At 38.2% G+C, this 24,685-nt stretch overlaps 1 protein-coding gene across 5 annotated transcripts in view; it reads right to left on the bottom strand.

Annotated features, from left to right (window-relative positions):
- The window catches only part of OSBPL9 (oxysterol binding protein like 9), a 177,694-nt gene that overhangs the window by 127,102 nt on the left and 25,907 nt on the right, over positions 1-24,685 (bottom strand). For 4 of the 5 annotated variants that reach the window (XM_004371744.2, XM_004371749.3, XM_004371748.2 and 1 more), the window contains exon 2: positions 14,682-14,732. In XM_004371744.2, the coding sequence (XP_004371801.1) occupies positions 14,682-14,732 (51 nt within the window). Of the gene's footprint in view, positions 1-10,964; positions 11,446-14,681; positions 14,733-24,685 lie in introns of those variants that run through there. The other variant, XM_023727081.1, reaches the window with a different exon arrangement.

Raw genomic sequence — 24,685 nt, forward strand, 5'->3', positions numbered from 1 at the left:
AAAAAAAAAAAAAAAAAAAATTTCTATCTAAGTATCCTTGACAGCCTATATAGGAGAAAGAATTCCTTTCTAGTCTGTACCCCTCTCTAATCAAAGGCTTCTTTGAAGTCTTTGGAATCTAACTAACAGTCTTGGTCTTGACATTACCTGGGGGTTCTTCAAGTTATACACGCACAATTCATCCGACACTCTGGCCTCCTAATTTCTTGATTTGTTCAACTCAAATAAACTTCATTGCCAATCTCCTTAAGTCACTCATTCCCCATGGCAATACCATAGATTTGCACTGTCTAATTCAATAGCCACTGTTGTTGCTAGGTGCTGTCGAGTTGGTTCCAACTCATAGCGGCTCTATGTACAACATAACAAAACACTGCCCGGTCCTGCCCCATCGTCACAACTGTTGCTATGTTTGAGTCCATTGTTGCAGTCACTGTCAGTCATGGAAACCCTGGTGGCGTGGTAGTTAAGAGTTTGGCTGCTAACCAAAAGGTCAGCAGTTCAAATCCACCAGGCGCTCCTTGGAAACCTTAGGGGGCAGTTCTACTCTGTCCTATATGGTCACTATGAGTTGGAATCAACTCGATGGCAACAGGTTTGGTTTGGGTTTTTTCTTCAGTCATACTAGTCATATTTCAAGTTCTCAATAGTCACTTGTGGCTAGTGGCTACCTTAGTGGACAGCACAGGCATAGTACATTTTCATCACTGCAGAAAGTTCTACTGAACAACACTGCCCTAGATCCTGCTATCACAGAGAACTACGCCACACCAAATAGTTATTACTGCCAGTTACAAAATATTTTCAATGAGCCAGGTCTTATGGTAAGCATTTTACATATACGATCTCATCTGAAAACAAACCAAGCCCAGCTTCACAATGAAATATAACATATACTCAGGAAAGTATACAAATCATAAGTATATAGCTCAATGAACAGAAGTTCCCCCTTGTAACTCTTCCTAATCATTAACCCTGCTCTCCATCCCAAAGGTAAACACTATCATAAGCTCTAACATTACAAATTAGTTTTGTCTTTGAGCTTTATACAAGTAGACTCATATCACATATTTTCTTTTGTGTCCGGCCACTTTCACTCAACAGAGTGTTTGTGAGATTCATCCATATTGTTGCATGTAGCAGTAATTTGTTCATTTTCATTGCTAAATACAGTATTCTTCTGTATGGCTATACTACAGTTTATTTATCCATTGCACTGTAAATGGACATTTATTTTGTTTCCAGTTTTGGGTTATTAGAATAATGTTGCTATGAACATTCTTGTTCATATCTTTTGTTATACCTATGCTTACATTTCTATTAGATAGAAATCAAGGAGTGAACTTACTAGGTCATAGGATATGCATGGGAGCCCTGGTGGCACACTGGTTAAGAGCTTGGCTGCTAACCAAGAGTTCAGCAGCTAAATCCACCAGCTGCTCCTTGGAAACCCTATGGGGCAGCTGTACTCTGTCCTAGAGGGTCGCTATGAGTCAGAACCAACTCGACAGCAGTGGGTTCAGGTTTTTTGTGTTTAGGGTACACATATGTCAGCTTTAGTAAACACTGTCAAACAGTTCTCAAAAGTGACTGTGCCAATTACACTCACACCAGGAGTGTACAAAAGTTTCAGCTGCTCCACATCTTCACTGACATTTTACTTAAGTCATTCTGCCAGGTGACTAGTGATATCTCATAGTCGTTTTAATTTGCATTTCCCTGATAACTAATGAGATTGAGTAGGTTTTCAGTTTATTGGCCATTTGAATATTCTCTTTTGTGAAATAGTTCAAGTTTCTTGCCCATTGACAAGACTTCACTATCTTTTTCTAATTATTTGTTGGAGCTCTTTATATATTCTGGATACAAGCTCTTCATTGTTTGTGAATTACGCAAGTATTTTCTCCCACCCTGTTGCCTGCCTTTGCACTTTCATAATGATTGGGAATTTTTGGCCATTTACAAATTTTAGAGTCAGTTTGACAAGTTTTATACACACACACACTTACTAGGATACTGGCTGGACTGACTGGGAATGAACTGGGATTGTCATTTGTTTAGGTCTTCTTTAATTTCAATAATGCTTTATAATTTTCTGGTCTTGCCTATCTTTTGTTATGATTTATTCCTAGGTAGCTGATGTTTTGTAATAGCCATTCTGGCTATTTTAAATATTCTCTGTTTTTAAAAATATTTGAATTATCATTGATTTTTGTATCATGACCTTATATCCAGTAATCTTGCTTAATTCACTTATCAATTTAATAGTATATCTGCAGATTCTTTTGTATTTTCTGGATATTGAATTAAGTTGCTGTAAATAATATGTTCTATTTTTTCCATTCCAATCCTTATACTTTATATTTTGTTTTCTTGCTTTATTCATTGGCTAGGACTGCCACTACCATGGCAGGCAATGTTGAATAGAAGTGGTGATAGAGGGCATCCTTATCTCATTACTGGTCTCTCTCCTATTCCCCACTGTAGCTATTTAAAAACTTCTTTACTCTCCTTGAACCCCCAACAACAATGCCAAAAACAAAACCAAAAAACAAGAAAAGCAATAATCAGGTAAGAACTCTAACCTTCTTGCTATGCCCTCCTACATACAGATTCTCCTACATTTAAACCCACACTTGGTTCCTTTCCCCTTGTCATGATGGAAAAAGGGGCCATTCTTCTAATTAAAAACCCATCTCTCCACTCATGCTCCATCTCCTGCCACTTTTTCTCAGATCTTTTACTCTACCAATTTTCAGTCTCTCTCTATCTGCTTTTCCCCAACAACATTTACACATGTTCAAGTCTGTACCCTCTTTAAGAACAAAAAAAGAAGCAAACAAAACCCCTGGATTACACATCCTCATCTAGCAACTGCTCCCCGCCCCACTCCCCTCCAGTCAAGACTATTTAGAGTTGTCCAAGCCTCCTGCCTATAATTTATTTTAACTTCCCATTCTTTGGAGGATAGATAACCATATCACTGGCTCTTCTTCACCTTCAAAGTGCCCATATGGTCTGGTTTGCCAGTTTGACAGCCCTGGATTACTCCCGATGTCCTGGCATAATAATTAATACATCCCCCTTTCACAAGAGTGTTCTGGTTTAAGGGATATGGTCACTCTACCAAGCCTAGCATAAAAGACCCTGAGTGATCTGCTCTATACCTACCTGTCCAGTCTCATCTCCCATTAAATTCTACACTCCAACCATAATGAATTGCTTGAGGTTTACCAATTGCCCCAAGCTTTCTTCCACCACCACACCTTTGCATGTGTTTCCTCTGCCTGAAAAATCCTTCCTCTCCCCTTACCTGGGTTTATACTACTTTTTGCATCTGGTAAAGCAAACCTTTCTTTGATAATCCATATATGGAACGGTATTCTATTGTTAAGCAAAGGTCTTTGTTATGCCAGCCAACCAAAATATCAAAGATTTTATTCCAGCCCTGCTTTATGACCCATTGTGCCGACATAATAAACATATGTATCTTTCAGCAACTTCTCAAGGTCTTTCTTCTGAAGGTTTCAGATGGTCAACCTTTCAGGTTCGGCTAGCACTTGGGCTCACCAAGGTGCCTGCTGCTCCAGCTCACACTATCCAGGTTCAGATAGAAAGCAACTGGAGCTACACAGTCTTGTCCAACCAGATGAATTTCCTGACTTTGCCTCTTCCCCTTTTTTCTACACATGCAGACGTATTTCAGACATGAATCATACCTCTGGTGTCAAAGACAGAAAAATAGTTTTGTTCTCATGACTTGGAAAAGAGTAGAATTTTTGGGGATTGGACAGCCTCATAAAACAAAATGGGACTAATGAGGCACTTCAGTCCAGGGACAAGGACTAGTAGGCAGGGGGGACAAGAAAGCTGGTGACAGGGAACCCAAGGTTGAGAAGGGACAGTATTGACACGTCGTGGGGATGTTAACCATTGTCATAGGGCAATATGTGTACTAACTGTTTAATGAGAAACTATTTGTTCTGCAAACCTTCTAAGGTACAAAAAAAAAAAGAATTATCTATGTGAGATCAAATTGACAGTAGCAAATCAAAACGTTTGATGGGCAGCCTAGGGGGCAGTGAGTTGAAGATAATGGTGATGGAATAATTTGGAAAAGGATAGTGAGAATAGCACCACAACTGGAAGAATGTAATCGATGTCACTGAATTTACATGTCGAAACTTCTGAAATGCTGTAACTTTGGCTATGTATATTTTCACCAAAAAAAAAAAAGAAAAAAAAAGGTCCTCCAAGGTCGAGAAGGGAGAGTGTTGACATGTCATGGGATTGTTAACCAATGTCATAAAAGAATATGTGTACTGACTGTTCAATGAGCAACTATTTGTTCTGTAAACCTTCATCTAAAGTACAATTAAAAAAAAAAGAAAATAAAAAAAATAGAATTTTGGCTATTTGGGGGTCAATCTCCCTTTGTAAGAAGAAAAAGAAAGGTGGGCTGGTGAACTGCCTCCAAAGATAATAAAAATGGAATGATGACTCCTTCTGGACACAGAGTGCTCATATAACTCCTGAAAGGGATGTAGACAGAGCTAAGAACGCACACAGCACAGCTACTCCCACTATAACTTCACAACCACATACCTTCCCTCACTGCTGAAATGATGTAAGTCTATCTTACATGCAAGTAATACATTTTAATATGCCCTCTGAGATTTAGGCAGAACAGATTATTACTCTTTTTAAGGGACTAGGAAGTTGAGGCTTAGAGAGCTCAAAATATTTACCTGTTCCTACAGCTAAATGGCAAGAGAATTCAGGTCTTGCAACTCCTGATACTAAGCCCTTTCTTAATAGGCACTGTAGTAATAAGCAGTATTCAACACACTTATTAAATACCTACTCTAGGTCAGGAACTATAACAACTAGGGGATATAAAGAGGATAAAATGCACCTCTGCCCTAAGGAGCACGTAAGTCTAGAGGGGAGAGAGAAAAGTCAACAATATACCTGTAGTAGGAAGCAAGGGGGCTATGGGAGCACAGGAAGGGTGGAGACCCAGCCTTCTCACCAGAGAAGATGCTACGTGGAAGAGCTACTGCCTTGACTGTATATAAGGGTAGGCCATTTGTCCTCATTCCACTCTTGCTCCGTACCCAGAGGTAATGACTCTCCTATAGCTGGTGTAATATTGAGACTAACCAGGCATGAACAGCATACAGTATAGCTTTATCTTTATTCAGGTCTTCCTTTAGTTGTTAAATAATGTTTTATAATTTTTCACCTTCAAAGGAATACATTTATCTTGTAAAATATATTCCTAGGTAAGTTAAAGTTCTTGTTACTAATGTGAATAGAATTCTTTTTTATAAGTTTTTTTTTCTAATTGGGTTGGGGTAGTATAGAGGAACACTATTGCTTCTTGTATATCGATCTCATATCCAAAAACTTTGCTGAAGACATTTGAACTGCCAACCTTTTGGTTAGCAGCAGAGCACTTAACTACTGCGCTACCAGGGCTCCTAGTCATTAAAAAAGCTTTTCTGCAGATTCTTGGGGATTTTTTTTTATGTAGACAACCATATCATCTGAAAATACCAATAATTCTTATTCTTTCCTTCCAATCCTTTTTCTTTGTATTCTTTGTTTCTTTTTCTTTTATTACCATGTTTGCTAAGATCTCTGGTACAGTTTGTATAGAAACACCACCTGCAAACACTGATAATTTTGATTCTTCCTTCCAAGACTTATATCTTTTGTATCCTTTTCTTGTTTTACAGCATTCACTAGGATCTCCAGCACAATGTCGAACAGAAGCAGCAAAAGCAAGCACTTCTGTCTTGCTGCTGATTTTAAAGAGAATACTTCTACTGTTTCAGTATTAAGTACTCTGCAGTACTTAATTAAATTAAAATAACAAACACTCTTTATCAGGTTAAGGATGGTCTCTTTTATTCCTTTGCTGTTGTTGTTAGGTGCCATCCAATCTGTTCTGACTCAGAGCAACCCTATGTACAACAGAACAAAATACTGCCTGGTGCATCTTCACAATCGTTGCTATGGCTTGAGCCCATCATCGCAGCCACTGTGTCAGTCCACCTCATTGAGGGTCTTCCTCTCTTTCTCTGTTCCTGGTTTGCTTAAATCTTGAATGTACATTTCATTTTATTCGCTGCTTCTTCTGTGTTTATTCAGATGATCATGTAATTTTCCTCTTTTAATCTGTTAATATGGTAACTACTTTAATTTTTAAATTAGCATTCTAGTATTCACAGAATAAATTCTATTTAGTTATAACACTTTTGTTTACTATACATTACTGGGTATGGTTTACTATGTTTTATTCAGAATTTTGGTATCTGTATTAATAAGGGACACTGGCCTAAAAAGTCCTTCCTGATAATGTCCTATGTGGTTTTGTATCAAGGTTATACCAAAAACCCAAACCAAACCCGTTACCGTCATGCTGATTCCAACTCATAGAGAGTAGAACTCCCCCTTAGGGTATCCAAGGAGCAGCTGGTAGATTCAAACTGCCAACCTTTTGGTTAGAAGCCGAATGCTTAACCACTGGTTCCACCAGGGCTCCAAGGTTATACCAGTGCCATAAAATTAGATGAAGAGTTCTCTCTATTTCTAATCTCAGGAACAGAATGGTTATCCTTTCCTAGAGGGTTTGATAAAACTTATCTAATACTTTTTTGTGAGTGATTTTTTTTTTTTTAAACTACTGATTCAGTTTCTTTAACAAGTTTTCTATTTCTTCTTGAGTTAATTCTAGCGATCTATATGATTCTAGGAAATTATGTATTTTCAGCTTTCAAATTTACTGGCATATTCATCGTAGCTCATTTATGATTTTTCATCTCTACTATATAAGTGTTATCTCTTCTTTTTCATTCTTTATATTATTTATTTGTGTCTTTGCTTTTTTCCCCTAACAATCTTACCAGGGTTTATTTCATTACTTTTTTTCACAGGACCAGTTTTCTGTTTATTGATGCTCCCTAATATTTTTTCCCATTTCATTAACGTATGCTTTTTGCTATTTTCTTCTACTTTCTTTGTATTACTCTTTTTTTCTAGTTTTTAAAATTTAATACTTAGTTCATCAATTTCAATGTTTTATAATATATTCATTTAAGATAATAAATTATAAGTTTTAATATGTGGTCTCATTATCATTCAGGTCTAAATATTTTATAATTCTCATTATGATTTCTACTTTCATCCATGAATTATTTACAAGTATGCGTTATCAAAGCATATTGTTTATACGATGCTATGTCTTTAGTATTCTTTTTCCATAACAATTTTATTTTTTTTCTTAAAGCCTTTTATGTCTGACATTAATACTGCTTCCCTGCTTTCTTTTGGTTAGCATACACCTGAAATATCTTTTTCCATCACTTTCTCTTTTATTTCATTTTAAATGTATAATTATGAAATATTGTAAACATTCAGAAAATATAGCACTAATGACACCTATGTACCAATTACAGAGATTAAATAGATATTTACATCTTGCCAAAGGGAGGACAGTTTCAATGTCAAATTCACAATGAGATGAAGCTTGCAAAACAGCTACCGAATTAACAAGAAAGGCAGAAATCAGTAGAATAATTTTTCATAATGAAATGACAAGACAATTGACAAAAGTCCTTATAAACTCGCTACTGTCGAGTCAATTCCGATGCAGATATAAGGAGGGGTTGGAGAGGGAGGGCTTCTTAAGACTATATGTTAACTTAAAAATACCTTATTGAGTCTATCCTAAGATTCCACTGATTGTAAGATACATCCCAGTGCCAGAGATATTAAAATATGAAAAAAATACATATGTGTTGTAGAATCAATGAAATAAGGCACTAGCAGAAGTCAGTGTTGAAACTACTAACAATCTGTCCTGATACACTGATGACCTATTGTCATAGATTGAATTGTATCCCCCAAAAATATCTGTCAACTGCGTTAGGCCATGATTCCCAGTATTGTGTGATTGTCTATCACTTTGTTATCTGATGTGATTTCCCAGTGTGTTGTAAATCCTATCTCTATGATGTTGATGAGAAGGGATTAGCAGCAGTTATGTTGATGAGACTCAATCTACAAGATTAGGTTGTATCTTAAACCAATCTTTTTTGAGATATAAAAGAGAGAAGTGAGCAGAGAGACATGGGGACCTCATACCACCAAGAAAGCAGTGCAGGGAGCAGAGCACATTCTTTGGACCTGAGCTTCCTGTGCAGAGAAACTCCTTAGAGTGGGGAAGATTGATGACGGGGACCTTCCCGAAGAGCTAACAGAAAGAGAAAGACTTCCCCTGCAGTTGGCACCCTGAAAACGGACTTCTAGCCTCCTAGACTGTGAGAGAATACATTTCTATTTGTTAAAGCCATCCACTTGTGGTAGTTCTGTTATAGCAGCACTAGATAATTAGACACCTATCTTGTGACGGACTAAAAGAATAAATACTAGATGACATACTCCTTGGGAATCACAGTCACCTTGATGCCCAGCACAACAGCTAGATGGAGTACTCAGTTTCATTACACTGGGTAAAAGAGTTACTTTAAGTCATATACAAGCTAATAATTTTCAAAAACTCACAATACATCTAGTATTAAAACTTTGTTGACCAGGGGTGGGAGGGATGGGGAAACGGAGAATTACTACTTAGGGAACACTGAGTTTCTGTTAATGGTGATGGAAAAATCTGGAAACCAACAGTGGTGATGGTTGTGCAACATGGTGAATATAATTAATGTCACTGAATTATACATGTAAAAAAGTTGAAATAGCAAATGTTTTGTTTTATATATAAGTTTTTTAACCACCATTTAAAAAATTTAAAAAAAAAACCTTTGTTGAATATAATTAACTTACTTTGCTGACTCCTAAGGCCCTTTAGAATCCTTCAGAACTTGAGATTCATTTTTATTAATAATAGTTATTAATTACAACAATAACTACCATTCATTAAGAATCTACTAAGTCCCAAACACACTGTTTGGGTACTTTTTAATCTATTAACTTGATATTCACAATTCTATGAGTAGATAGCATGACGCCCATTCCACAGATAAGGAAACTAGAGCTCAGAGCTTAATGGATGAGCTGCCTGAAGCCACAAAGTGAATAAGTTGGTAGAATTCAGATTTGAATTCCATTGCCTATAGGCCCTGTTTTTGCCACTACCCTACCCTGCCTCTCTAATGTTGCCATGTCTCCACTTTGCAGATATTACCTGAAAATGTTAATATTTTGATTCTGGTTAGTATCTGCAGGGGAGGGAAAGAAGGGAATATGAGACCCCAGGACTCAATCAACACTTCACCTTTCCTTAAAGGCAATGGCACCACCTAGTGTACACACTTTGCAACCAACAGAGTCAAAGAATGTGAATAGGAATGAAGTGGCTCTTTTTTCACTCTTGCTTTCTCCACTGTTTTTAGACTATCTTGCAACAAGTTGAGGTGTCTGTATTAGCTCTTCTAATCAAGAGGAATGGGAGCTCAGTAACATTAAGAACAGGGTTTTGGAATGAGACAGACCCAAGTTCAATCCCAGATTCGCCATTTACTATGGGACCTTGATAAGTTACTAAAAATAGCTTGAGTCTTAGTCTCCTCATCTATAAAATTAATAACACTGTTTACCTGACAGGGTTATCATGGGAATAAATGTGAAAGTCATGAAACACAGTGCCTGATCCGTACAGCTTCCTCAATAACTCCTGGTTCCTTTCTCCTTTTGCCTTTTATGTAGCCTAAAACCACCTGGGTGTTTTGCTTTATTTTTTAGAAAACATATCATTCCACTGGCTCATGATGTGTTTAAGATAAACAAATCCCATAATTCATTTGTACGCAAACCACAGTAAAGTCCAATTTTCCAACATTTAGTCATTATTTTTATAAATATGCAAAATCAACACTAAGCATTTTTTTAGTACCTAGGATGTACCAGGCACTTGTGATAATGGATAAGAACTCACTATTGAGTGGGGAAAGCAGAACACGTTAACATGTAGTACCATGTAATAAGTACTTTTATGGCCGTAAGTGACAAATGTTCTGAAAAGGTAGATGGGGGGCACCTAACCTGTTGGAAGGAAGCAGATCAGGAAGGCTGCACAGAAATGACATTTAAAAGATGAGCTTACAAGGTAGAGGGCACAGAACATTTCTGACACAGAAAAATTATCTGAGAAGCAATGAGGGATGAAGAAATACAGGAAGAAGTACAGTGTGAATATAGGATGAGATGAATGGGGGGCAGGGAGAGGGAGCTTTGTGGTACAGTCAATGATAGCCCACAAAGCACATTTGGAATCTAAATGATAGATGCATTACTTAACATCACTACTGTCATCACCATCATCTGTAGCAATTATCACTGATTGGCTGTATACTATGTGCCAGACCCTGTACATACGTAATTGTTAAGCCTGGCAACGACCCTGCAATGTTATGTAATGTTATCTTCATAGAGGTTAAGAAATTTGCCCAATGTCACAGAGTCAGTAAAGGGTGGAACTGAGTGAGATTTAGTCTCAGATCTCTCTGCTACACCAGTTGTTCCCAAACTTGGCTGCACAGCACAGCCACCTGGAGAATGTATTTAAAAATACATAAAGGTTCTACAACCGTACCCTAAAACAGAATATCTAGAGGGCGGAACTTGGGAACCTGTATTTTTAACAATCTCTCCAGAGGTTTCTTAAGCAGGAAGCCAAATTGCTATCCTGCTTTTTGGAAATACCACAAAACCTCTTAAAACATATACTACTACTACTAAATATTAGCTATCATCTATGTGCCAGGTACCTAATCTTCACAATATTTTGCAAGAAAGGTATTATAATCCCCACTTTAAACAAAAGAAAACTCAAGCTCAGGAAGCTTATGGACAACTCTTTCAGTCAATAAAGCAAAGGGTAAAAAATAGGATTCAAATACAGGTATATTTGGTTCCTCTGGCATACTCATTTATTATCTCACATTTCTGTAGGTTGGAAGTCTAGGTTCTCTGCTTGAGGTTTCACAAGGCTGAAATCAAGGTGTTGGCTGTGCTAGGCTCTTTTCTGGAGGCTCTGAGGAAGAATCTTTTTCAAGCTATTCAGGTTGTTGGCAGAATTCAGTTTCTTGTAGTTGCAGGAATGATGTTCCTGCTTCCTTGCTGGCTGTCATCTGGGAGCTGCTCTTAGCTTCTGGAAGGTGCACATATTCCTGTCATGTGGCTCCTTCCACCTTCTTGTCAGCAATACTTGAATTAATTCAAGGGTAAATTCATACAGAATTCTAAGAATGATCCCCAATGGTGCACGCCCCTGTATAATCTCCTCCCCTGTGAATATGATATCACGGAAGTGATTATGCTACATCATATGGCAAAAGGAAGATTATCTGGAGGCCTAACCTAATCTAATTACATGAGACGTTTCAAAAGCAGAGAGTTTTCTCCAGTTGGTAGCAGAAAGGGAAGTCAGAGAGATTGAAAGCACTGTTGTTGTTGCTGTGTACAGTCGAGTTGATTCCGACTCATAGCGACCCTATAGGACAGAGCAGAACTGCCCCATAGGGTTTCCAAGGCTGTAATCTTTACAGAAGAAGACTGTCACATCTTTCTCCTGCAGAGCAGCTGGTGGGTTCAAACCGCCAACCTTTCGTTAGCAGCTGAGCGCTTAACCACCAGGGCTCCTTACTGAAAGCACTAGAAGGATTCAATTAATTCAAGTGAATTCAGTTAATTCAAGAGCCCAGCACAGCCAACACCTTGATTTCAGCCTTGTGAAACCTCAGGCAGAAAACCCAGACTTCTAACCTACAGAACTGTGAGAGAATAAATGAGTGTTGTCTTAAAGCCAATTCATTACCTTGAAAACTGGGTAAGGAAAAGGAAAGAATCAAGCATTTATCCTGCCTATTTATATGAGTCAGAATTGACTCGATGGCAGTGGGTTTGGTTTGGTTTTATTTGAACTGCACCACAGGGTAACAAAATAATAGATGAAAAGAAGCTCTCCCTATAAAACTATTTCTGATAATAAAAACCAAAATGACAGAATATTTTGCAACCCCCAATGAATTAGGTAAAAGGAGCCCTGGTGGCACAAGGGTTAAGCGTTTGGCTACTAACTGAAAGGTTGGCAGACCAGACCCGTCCAGTGGCTCCGTGGCAGTTCTATTCTGTCACATGGGATCACTATGGGTCTAAATCAATTTGACGGCATCTAACAACCACACAAATTAGATATTGAGTATCAAAATCAGACACTATGTGCCTCCCGATAAAAGAACGCAATACTAACTATAGTGCTGCCAGAGATCAAACCTGACTCTGATCTAGTCTTTGGATCTAGCTGCAATTTGTAGGAAAAACAGAGGACAGAGGAACATGCTAAATTGTACTGTGAGTATGCAATCACTAAAATCCAGACTATGGCAAACTCCTATAGGTCAAAGGGTCTGTACTCTTCAGTAGATAAATTATAAAGAAAAGACATCAAGTTTCAAAAATGGGCAAACAACAAAAAATGGGCAAGATAAAACTATAGAATTTAGGAATGCAAACTTGGGTGATAAAATTATAAAGAAATGCAAGAAGTGATTACTATAACCATCAGAATAGTGGTTACTTTAGGAGGGAGGGAGGAGGCTATAATTTGAATGGGGCACCTGCAGAGGCTTCAAGGGTGGCTGGCAAAATTCTACTTCTTAACTTGGGTGGTAGTTACCAAAAAAACCAAACCTGTTGCCATCAAGGCAATTCTGACTCATAGTGACCCTACAGGACAGAGTAGAACTGCCCCACAGGGTTTCCAAGGAGCAGCTGGTGGATTCTAACTACCAACCTTTTTATTAGCAGCTGAGCTCTTAACCACTGTGCCACTACGGGTGGTAGTTAACCTGGTGCCATCGAGTTGATTCCCAATAGGAGCAGAGTAGAACTGCTCCATACAGTTTCCAAGGAACGCCTGGTGGATTTGAACTGCCGACATTTTGGTTAGCAGCCGTAGCTCTTAACCACTATGCCACCAGGGTTTCCATAGGTGGTAGTTACATGGGTTAATAATTAATTAAGCTACATTTAAAACCAAAAAAAAACCACAGTGTGTTAAATGCAACAATGAGACAGTGGCCCAAATCCAGCCTGTATTTAACTGAAGATCTGTCTCAATACAGCTCTGCCAAAGTCTTACTACTAAGCCCATCTCAAGCCAAAAAAGCAGTTAATACCAGACTCAGTGGTGACTGAGGTCAATAACAAGTGCTTAGAAAAGCAATTAGAGGAAGGAGACAACAGAGAAACCAAAAGAAGAAAGCAGTAAACAGTATAACCAAGGCAAACCCACTGCCATTGAGTCAATTCCAACTCACAGTGACCCTACAGGACAGAGCAGAACTGTCCCATAGGGTTTCCAAGGCTGTAATCTTTACTGAAGCAGACTGCCACATCTTTCTCCCACAGAGCAGCTGGTGGGTTTGAACTGCTGACCTTTTGGTTAGCAGCGAAGCACTTTAACCACTGTGCTACTACGGCTCCTAGTAAACAGTATAAAGGAGAATAAATAAGTTGAATTTTCAAAACTCTATGCCATCACATGTAACCATCTGCTCAAAACAGACCTCATCTATCTTGCAAATCAGTCACACTTATTCCTATCTCAGCGATAGAATTTTTCCATTATAATTTGGTTTCTTTCTCAGAGTTATTTTCCCAACTCTACCAGAGACTGCTAATAAAGGCAATAATATGTTTACCAAATATATTCACATCTTCAAAAGTAAAGGTGCAGAAAAAAAGATGGCAGAAAGAGAGCAACTGGGACCTGATAAAGAAAAGGCTACTAGAAGTTGATTCATCTAGCTGTGACAGAGGCAGGGCCTTCTTTAGATACAGTGAAGTACTAGAAACTATATCCCAGCCATGCATTCTTTTCTGCCTTTAGGTATTTGGGCAATGGTGGAAACAGTTTGAATAAGCAATGAAATGGGCATGAAGTTATTTATAGGCCTGCACTGTCCAATAAGGTAGCCACTAGCCATGTGGCTACTGAGCACCTGAAGTACAGCTAGTCTGAAATGACAGTGCCCCAAGTATAAAATACACACTGGATTTCAAAGACTTAGTATGAGAAAAAGAAAAAAAATCTCATTAATAATTCTGTATTGATTTCATATTGAAATAATATTTTGGATATATTGGGCTAAACAAAATACATCATTAAATTTAATCTCACCTGTATCTTTTTACTTTTTTTCATGTGGCTACTAGAAAATTTTAAATTACATATGTGGCTCGCATTGTACTTCTACAGGACAACGTTGTTAAATAGATTATCATTAAATAGTGTTGAACAGGATAAACAAAATAGCTAAAAGTAGTAACTTCCAGTTTTTTCCTATTTATCATCAACACTACAACTAATTTAACCTCCAGCCTTTACAGTATCTAGCTGTAAAATAGAAGTTAAAAGAAAAAAAATCAGTAGCTTCATTAAGTCATGGATACAACATTAAATCATAGGACAAAAGAACTGAGTTCTAGTCCTGGTTCTGGCACTAACTAGCAGTCACCTTAGGGAAATCACATTTCCTTTCTAAGCCTTAGTTGCCTGTCCCAACATAGTAAAGATGTTAAACTTCCATGGTTCCATCAAAATATAATTTTTTTCTTTCTGTCACAAACTGGTTTTCAGAGAAATTAATACTTACTCTGAGTCTAACACATCCTCTGCGTGAGCCTCTCATCATTTTGTCCTTGGACTGAAAAAAAAAAAAATCAATGATTAAGAGATTAACAGACTGATAAATTGTTTTTAAAATCATCTGGGGATAAAGAGACAAGACAGTAATAACCCTTCCCTTTCTCTACCCACTTTCCCTCCAACAAACCACTTAGGATAGGGGAATTAACAGGTTTTAAATGAAAATGTCTGAAAGTCTATACAAATACATCTAATCATAAACTTAATATACACCTTTAATGTAGAATATATCACAATATAATTTTCATTCTTCCTTTATGCTCCTTAACTCTAGCCCAGTGTTTCTCAAATTTTAGTTTGTTTAAAAATCACCTGGAAGGCTCAGAATCACCTGGGGTGGGGTGGGGGAAGGGCTAGGAATCACTCCCAGATGATTCTGACAGAGGACCATGCTTTCCTTGAGCAACACTGCTTTAGCTTTAACTCTGTAACTCCAAATGGCTCACAGCATTTTTTGTCTCTGCAACTTCCCATCCAATGTTCCTCAGTCTAGAATACCCTTGACCCTGATTTTCTGCCTTGCTGTCACTCATCAGGCGCCTCCCCTCCATCTGACTTGGATTCCCATGCCTGGGCTCCCTGACTCTCCCGGGGGAGCCTCCGCATGGCATGCACAACCATGTCCTGTAATAGCTGGCTTACTTATCTGACTCACCCACAAGACTGGACATTCCTTGGGAGGGTAGGAACGATATCTGATTTATCCTTGGTATCTCATGCCTCAGAACAGTGTCTGGCACACATTAGATGCTCAAAAAATATTTACTAATCAAACACTGCTTACCTGTATGTCTCCCTTACTAGACTCAGCCCAGTAAAGGCTACGTTTTTCACTCTAAGCACTATGTTGACATTCAGTAAATATTCCAAAAATTAAATTTGTCATGTGTAGTAAAACTTCAAATAATCAAAGTTTAAAGAAGATTTACTACTTCAACAACTGGTATTATTCCATACTCCACCTACAGGAGAAAGAAGCAAAACAAGCTGATACCATGGGATTATGATTTAAGGAAAAACTGTTCTACTTTAAACTACTGGTACCAAGCACTAGAGTCTTGAGCCATAGAAATTCATCATGTTCAGAAATTATTACTCTGAATTACTGCTCTTCTTTTTATTCTACTTAAAAAAGAAGAAAAACACTCAGATTTTAGAAAAAAAATCTCTATTCTGAACAGGGTCAAAAAGTTTTTTGTTTTTTGTTTTTTTTTTCTTTACAAGCAACACAGTTAAAGAAAACAGAGTTAACAAAAACTATTCCCTAAGCATTTAATAGCCCTTTATTATATACCCTATACTTATCTTCCCTCCAAAAGCATCAAGGAAATATACAAAAATAATAATTAGGTTTGAAAATACCCAATGAGAATTAAAATGTAAAATCAACTCAAACAAGGTAAGAGCCAATATATTCATCCTTTATCCTCTTCCACCATAACACAATTTTTAAAATAAAATTATAGTACATAGAGAAAAGGCAAGACACATCGATGATGGTACCACTATTGGGGTAACGAGTTAGAAAACATTTAAAGAGATAGCTGAGAATAATTAAAACAAATATAACTAGGAAACCATCAGACAAATCCAGAATGTGGGGACATTCTGCAAAATAACTGGCCTACACTCTTGCAAAATGGCCAAAAAAAAAAAAAACACAACACAACAAAAAGACTAGCATGTAAGGAAGTGTAATATGGGACAAACATAAATGTTACATGAATAGCACAAAGTGCTATGGATTACAGAAGGGTCCCTGCTATGGAAAAAATCAGGGACAGCAATACTGATGTGACCAAACTTCGCATCTCAATCTACAACTCATTAAAAAAAAAAGTAAAACGTCTGATAAGAAGAGGGGACAGCAGGAAAAAAAAGGCAAGGGAACAGCACCAGCAACGGCACAGACAGCAAAAGCTTTGTACATGAAGTATTCACAGAAGAAGAGATTTACTAGACCAGAAGATGGAAGTATGGAGAGGAATGCACAGAAAGATGAGTATGAAAGGGCGAAATGGGAACCAGATCCTGAAGAGCCGGAAAAAAAATTATTGAATAATTAAGGAAATTCAACTTTATTCTACAGTTAATGGAGAGCTAGTGAAGGTTCACAAGGAGGACAATAACATTCTCAAAGACGTATTTTAGAAAAACAACACTGTTAAATATGAGGACATGGGAAAAAGGATGATGGTGACATTAATGATAAGAATAGCAGCCGCTGCAGCAGCAGACATACACTTATCAATGCCCTCTATGGGACAGGCATTTTATAGACAGTAAACTTCATCAAACCTCGTGTGGTAAGAATTATTCACATATTTTAAATGAAAGTGACACTAAGGACATCAAGTAAATTACCCAAAGTTACACATGTGAAATGTAGCTGAGTTTGACACAGCAGGAGCAATTTGGAATGGCTGCCCTGCAGATCATTCTCCCAGACCGTGTATTTGTGCTGTTAGCCTGGAATCCTCCTCTCTCTTTTGCAATGGCCCAGGGCCTTCATCCTCATTCTCTCCCCCACTCAGCTGTAATGTGGGACAAAAAGGAAGCTGGTGTGATTGAATATCCCAGGTACAGTGAACACTACAAAATAAAAAAAACCAAACCCATCGCCGTCAATTCCAGCTGGTTAAATTACCAAGCTGACCAATCACAGTATCCATGACTCCGCAAGGCAGATGGCATTCTTTCCCAGGGATTTCTCAACTCAGGCCAGAAGAAGAACTCTTTGCAATCTGCTCTTGAATCTGTAAGGTACAACTGCCAGGGGTCACGTGCCTTCCATATGGAAAAAGGAATGAATAAAGTCTATACAGACAGAGAAGCAGAAAGAACAGGAAGAAAGAGTCCTGGCTATCAGTGATCTCCAGCTACACCCTAGTCTGGAGTAAGCCTGCCTAAGCTAATGCTATCACCAAATATCAGGTTCTTTTTTATGAATACTAGTAGCTTCTGGTAGTGAGAGAAAGGCAGGGTGGACATAACCACACCCCAGCAATTTTCCTACAAAGTGTTATCTTACCAATGATCTGAATGCTAACAGACTGCATTTTTTGGAAATTGGCACAAAGAGTCATACAGGACCTATAGCCTGAATGAGGTCCCTCTCTCTGCTTCCAGCTACAAGGCCCAGCACCTCAAGAAAGAAATCCTGGAGGGATGCTACCATCTTTTCAGCTGCATAAGAAAATAAGATCTCCATGAAGTGTAGATACAGGTATGTTCTACTCCTCAAGGGCTCACAGCTAAGCAAAGAGTGTTGGGTCTCGTGGTTGGATTTGCTGGTTTCTTAAACCTTATTCATGTAAGGGCAGTGGGTCTGATTATACCAAGCCATATAATCAAAAATTATTTATAATAGTTATTGTGCTAATCAATCAGCACCAAGGCGCTGATTCAGATTATAATTTATATTGACGTTTCAAAGTAAATTACCACAAATAAAATATAATGCCACCTGTAATAGACTATCCCCCAATATCCACTCTTCCCATCTTCCTTTCAGTAAAAACACCCTTCACCTCTGAGTTTTAGCTGAACACATGGCTCTCCTGCTGGACACCACATTTCCAGCCTGTCTTTCAGCCAGGTATAGGCTATGTATCTATGTACTGGCCAGTAGGCCATGAATGGATGCCATGTTTACAACTTCCAGATTGTGTCCTTAAAAGGAAGCTGCTTGAATACATTCTTCACAGGTCATAAAATAAGTGTTAATAAATTTAAAAGGATGGAATTGATACAAAGTATATCCTTTGACCACAATGGATTGAAACTAGAAATTTCACAAAGAAGGAAATTTGGGTAAGTCACACATATATAGAAATTAAACAACAAACTCCTAAATAACCAATGGGTCAAAGAAGAAATCACAAAGGAAATTAGAAAATACTTTGAGATGAATGAAAAAAATAAATAAACAGCATACCAAAACTTATAAAATACAATGGAAGCAGTTCTTGAATGGGAATTTATAGCTGTTAACACCTATATTAAAAAAGAAGAAAGATTTCAAATTAATAACCTAGCCTTCCACCCTAAGAAACTACACAAAGTAGAGCAACTAAACCCAAAGCGAGCAGAAAGAAAGAAATAATAAGATTAGAGCAGAAATAAAGGAAATAGAAAAAGAATTGAGAAAATCAATGAAACCAAAGGTTGGTTCTTTGAAAAGATCAACAAAATTGACAAATCTTTAGCTAGATTGACCACATAAAAGAGAGGACTCAAATTACTAAAATCGGAAATGAGAGACATTACTAGCAACCTTACAGAAATACAAAGGATCATAAGGGAATATAATGAATAATTATATGCCAGCAAATTAAATAACCTAGATGAAATTAAGAAATTCCTAGAAAGGCACAAACTGTCAAAACTGATTCAAGAAGAAACAGAAAATCTGAATAGACCTGTAACAAGAGATTTAATCAATCAATCAAAAAACTTCTCAAAAGAAAAGGCCAGTCCCGAATAGCTTTACTGGTAGGTTTACCAAACATTTAAAGAAGAATAAACATCAATCCTTCACAAACTCTTCCAAAAAAAAAAAGAGGAAGGAATGCTTCCCAACCTAATCTCTGAGGCCATTATTATTCAAATACCAAAACCAGACAAAGACATTACAAGAAAAGACCAATACCTGTTATTAATATAGATGTAAAAATCCTCAACAAAATACTAGTAAACCAACCCAGCAACGTATAAAAAGGATTATACACCATGACCAAGTGGGATTTATCCCAGGAATGCAAGGTTGGGTCAATATACAATAATCAATCAATATAATACATATATTAATAAAGGACAAAAACCACATGATCATCTTAATAGACACAGAAAAGCATTTGATAAAATCCAACACACTTTCATGATAAAAACACCTAGCAAGGAATAGAAGGCAACTTTCTCAACCTGATAAAGGCCATCTATGAAAAACTCACACATAACATCATACTTAATGGTGAAAGACTGAAAGTTTTATGCCTAAGATCAGGAACAAGACAAGGATATCCTTTCTTGTCACTTCTATTCAACATCGTACTGAAGGCTCTAGCCAGGGAAATAAGGCAAGAAAAAGAAATAAAAGCCATCCAGATTGGAAAGGAAGAAGTAAAACTATATTTACAGATGACATGATCTTTTATTTTATATAGAAAATCCTAAGGAATCCATTTTTAAAAAAAAAAAAAAACTATTAATGCTAATAAACAGGTTCAGCAAAGTTGCAGAATGTAAGATCAATTTACAAAAGTCAGTTTTATTTCTATATTCTTACAACAAACAATCCAAAAATAAAATTAAGAAAATGTAAGGTGATCCCCGGACACCCTTTTAACTCAGTACTGAAGTCACTCCTGAGGTTCACCCTTTGGCCACCATGGGGGCACAGCAGTTAAGAGCTATGGCTGCTAACCAAAAGATCAGCAGTTTGAAATCTACCAGCCGCTTCTTGGAAATCCTATAGGGCAGTTCTACTCTCTGTCCTATAGGGTCGCTATGAGTAGGAACTGACTCAACAGCAATGGGTTTGGTTTGGTTTGGTTTTAATAGGACCAACAACACACACGACGAATGTGTTCAATCATGTTGTATATGAGACTAATGAGCACACCAGCCCAAAAGCAAAGACAAAGGCAGGAAGGGACAGGAAAACTGTGTGATATGGAAACAGGGAAACTGGGGTGGAGAAGGGGAGAGTGTTGACACATCGTGGGGTTGGCAACCAATGTCACAAAACAATTTGTATATTAACTGTTTAATGAGAAACTAATTTGCTATGCAAACTTTCACCTAAATCATAATCAAAAAAAAAAAAAAAAAGAAAGAAAGAAAGAAAATGTGAGGTGATGACTCACCTGGCAATGAGCAATTTGGTCTTTGGTTTTGGTTCCTGAGAGCTGGACCACACCTGACACTAGTGTGTGGGGACTGTCCAGGCCAAGAGGGACCACCTGGGGGCCCAGTGTTAACTAAGCACCTTCCATTCAATCAATCAAAGTCTCCTCATTTCTATCTTCTAAAAATCTCTTAAATCCTTCCATTTAACTCCATCTCCACTATCACCACCCTAATTCAGACCTCTGGTATCTGTCCCCTATACTGCGTCACCTTCTAACTCCTCTTTCTGCATCCACTCCTCCCCTCCTGCAATCCTTTCTCCACACAGTAGCCAGAGACAAGTCTTTTCAAAACAGTTCTGATCAGGTCACTTCCTTGACTTAAAAAAAAAAAATACTTCTATGGTTCCACATTGCTCTCAGGATAAAATGCAAATTTCTTAATTTACCCTCCACAGAGACCCTGTTTGGCCTGGCTCCAGGTTACCTCTAAAGTCCCCATGTCCCTATGTCCCTGCCACACTGACCTTTTGGTTCCCTAAACCATTCAAGCACCTTTTTGCCTAAGGACTTTTACATGATCGTTCCCATTGCCTGAAGTGCCTTTACTCATCCTACTTTCAGTCCTTTAACTGGCTAATTCCTACTCATCCTTCAGTTCCTGGAGAAGGGACACTTTACCTCAACCTCTAGACTAGGTTATCTACTCCCTCCCCCCTCACCCCCGCCCTCATCACCAGCATAATGTTCTCTTTTTCTTCATAGTATCGTGAGGAAATAAATGTCCCCTGGATTTCTCAATGTTCCGATTAAAAGCCCTAGTGCCCTAACACCCTAGTGTCCTAGAAACATTTCACATACCACAGGATTAGATCTGTTATTTTCCTAATTAAGCTAATTGCTCTGATCTACAAAGGTAATAAAAACTTCTCTTACTTCCCAGAAAATGCCAAATGGTTACAGACTGGAGTAGGTCCTAACGCTAAGCCCCCAAGGTGCCAGGAAGACTGGAGCCAGTATCTCCCTAGATATTTGGAAACATCTCTAGGTTGTAAATCCTGAGACTCTGAGGCTGTCTGGCTCCTGGAGAGGTTTTACTTACATACCAAAGGTCAGAGTTAGATTCAGGCTTATCATCTTTCCAAGGCCACCCTTTCCCCTTCATAAACAGAGAAAATAATTTTTCCTTATCCCTCACCTATTGACGTCTCGCTACTCATACTCACATAGGACAGTTGGCCTGGTTCTTTTTGCATCATCTTTGGAAGGATTAGGGAGAAAGCGGCTGCCACACTTATTAAGTAAGAAATCTGTATCTGATCCAGAAATACCTCAAGTGTGCATTCAGGATAAAATTAATAAAAATGAATATTAAAAACCCAATAAGTACTTAAACTATAATTAAACAATTCTGAAATCATTTATTTGATGTTTGTCATCCTCGCTAGCCTATAAATGCTAGGAGAATAATGACCTAGTATACAGTAGGAAAGGGGCCCTTGTGGCACAGCGGTTAAGCACTCAGCTGCTAACTGAAAGGTCTGCAATTGGAACCCACCAGTGGCAGTCTGTTTCTGTAAAGATTACAGCCTTGGAAACCCTATAGGGAAGTTCTACTCTGTCCTATAGAGTAGCTATGAGTTGCAGTCAACTCGATGGCAACTGGTTTTATACGCTAGAAAAAGAGCCCTGGTGGTACAATGGTTAAGTGCTGGGCTGCTAACCAAAAGGTCGGTGGTTCAAACCCTCTAGTTGCTCCTCAGGAGAAAAGACCTGGTGATCTGCTCCCATAAAGATTACAGCTTAGGAAACTTTATGGGGCAGTTCTACTCTGTCCTATAGGGTCGCTGTGAGTCAGTATTGACAAGACGGCACCCAGCAACAACATACTGTAGAAAAGAACCCCTGGGTAGTGCAAACAGTTAAGCACACAGCTATTAACTGAAAGGTTGGAGGCTCAAGTCCGCCCAGAGGTGCCTCAGAAGAAAAGCCCGGCAGACTATAGCCACTAGCAAACCTATGGAGCATAGTTCTATTCTTACACATGGGGTCACCATGAGTCAGAATGAACTCCACAGCAACTGGTTTGGTTTTTAGTTTATACAATAGAGACTCAAAAAACATTTGTTGAACGAATGAATGATAGAAAAGAATACATATAAATGCAGATAACCATTTAAAATTTCAATAAATATAGCCCATAACCTAATATACTATTCTCAACAGCCAGTAATCTGAAGCTTCTCTTATTATTTCCATTACGTTGGCCAAAAAACTAAAGTAGAACTGCTAAGTTAGTTGCCCAAGGACAAATTAAGTTTCCTAACTTTTAGTCTGTCTCAGAAGGAAAAGAACCTTTGTCGTTCATACTACCATCTTCATACCTGCTTTACACTTAACGTTTTCTAAAGCCAGTGATTTTTTCCCCCAAGAAACTTCTAAGGAATGCTGACAGCACAACATTCTAACCAATACTGCGTGAATAGCTCTAGGCAGCAAACACCTTAGGATGTATGGATTTTCTTCAGTACATGCCAATGTGAAAATCAATTCATTCTGTGGATCTAGAAATAGATATTTACCCTGGCATTGACTGCCTCTCCCAGGAGCCCAGGAACAGAGCCTAACACCCCAACTCAACTGTACTGATAACAAGAGCACATTCATGAGCTCCTGCTGAGAAGTAATCTAGGATGGGGTTAAGCAAGCAAAAAAAAGCTTTTTGCTAACTGTAGAATGAAGAACATTATGAGACCTTTCTGTCTGATTTGACACTGGTCTCATTCCTTCTCAAAACTCTCCCTTCTGATTCTTCCCACTACCCCTCTGACTGTTCCCTCTGAGTCTCTTTCTTTATCCCCAGTTGTCCACAGCAGCAACCTACTCAGAAAGTACCTGTGATGGACTCTTTTCCCATCCCTGTTCAGTTTCTACAAAATAAGTACAGTGAAATAGTAGGTGGCAAAAGCACTGGCTCTGAAGTCCCACTGCCAGACTTTCAATTCTGACTGTACCAACTCCCAGTTGTGATCTCAGACAAGTTACATAGAGGCTCCATAGCTGAGCGTTAGAGTCTTCTTTTGTAAAATAGGGTTGTCTGAAGAATTTATGAGATAAAGTATGTAAAGTAGTTAGCTGGCAACTAGTGGACAATGTTAGCTGTTGTGGTTGCTTGCTTATTTGTTGCTTGAGCTCTCTAGCTTGCCTTCTCTTGTGCATCTCAACCTAATGGAAGGTGCTGGATGGTTATGGTCACCATCCATCTCTCTTTCTCTCTCTCTTCCTCGCCTCCCTCTCTTCTTCTTCCTCTGCCTCCCTCTCCCTCTCCTCTCCCCCTCGCTCCCTCCCCCTCTCCCTCCCTCTGTATCTCTCTGTCTCTCTCTCTCTTTCTCCCTCTTCCCTTTACAGAAAAAGGCAAAATGTCCAGCAAACTAACAAAATCAAGAAGGAATTCAAAGTTTAACCTAGTTGACAAATCATATCATCTTCCTTTAATTTGCCTGCCCACAAAATAGGAGTCATCAACCTCAGATTCTCAAAGACATAGGAACTTTGTTGTTTTTAAGTCATGTTATATTGAGTGGTAGAAGCTTTACCCCTACCACTGCACGCACACATATACACCAAAGTACAAATCTAAATGCTAGTTAAAAGTGAAGAGGTTCCACCTTAGACAAAAATTACACTGCTTGATTATAATCCTTGCAATCTATCAGGAAGCTATCAATGAAGGTACCATTAAATAACAATTAAGTTGAAAAACAATGTAACTTCAACCACCAATGCTATTTAAAACGTCTTGTGTATAGGCCAATAATTACTGAAAGATGCTACTGAATTTTACTTTTAAATAAACCTGCTGGTCTCTCACCCTGCAACTGAAAGAGGAAGAAATACTTTTTTTCGTTTAAGAATTACAGTCATGCAAAATTTGTTGTATAGCATGACATTTGAAATTGGTTGTGAAATAGGTACTTGGAAACTAGTCTAAAAAAAAATAAAAGATTCTTGTTAACCATTGTCATAGGGCAACATTTGTAGTAACTGTTAAATGAGAAACTATTTTGTTCTGTAAGCCTTCATCTTAAGTGAGAATAACAGC

The sequence above is a fragment of the Trichechus manatus genome, unplaced genomic scaffold, assembly GCF_000243295.1.
Source record: "Trichechus manatus latirostris isolate Lorelei unplaced genomic scaffold, TriManLat1.0 scaffold00015, whole genome shotgun sequence".
Classification (NCBI taxonomy): Eukaryota; Metazoa; Chordata; class Mammalia; order Sirenia; family Trichechidae; genus Trichechus; species Trichechus manatus.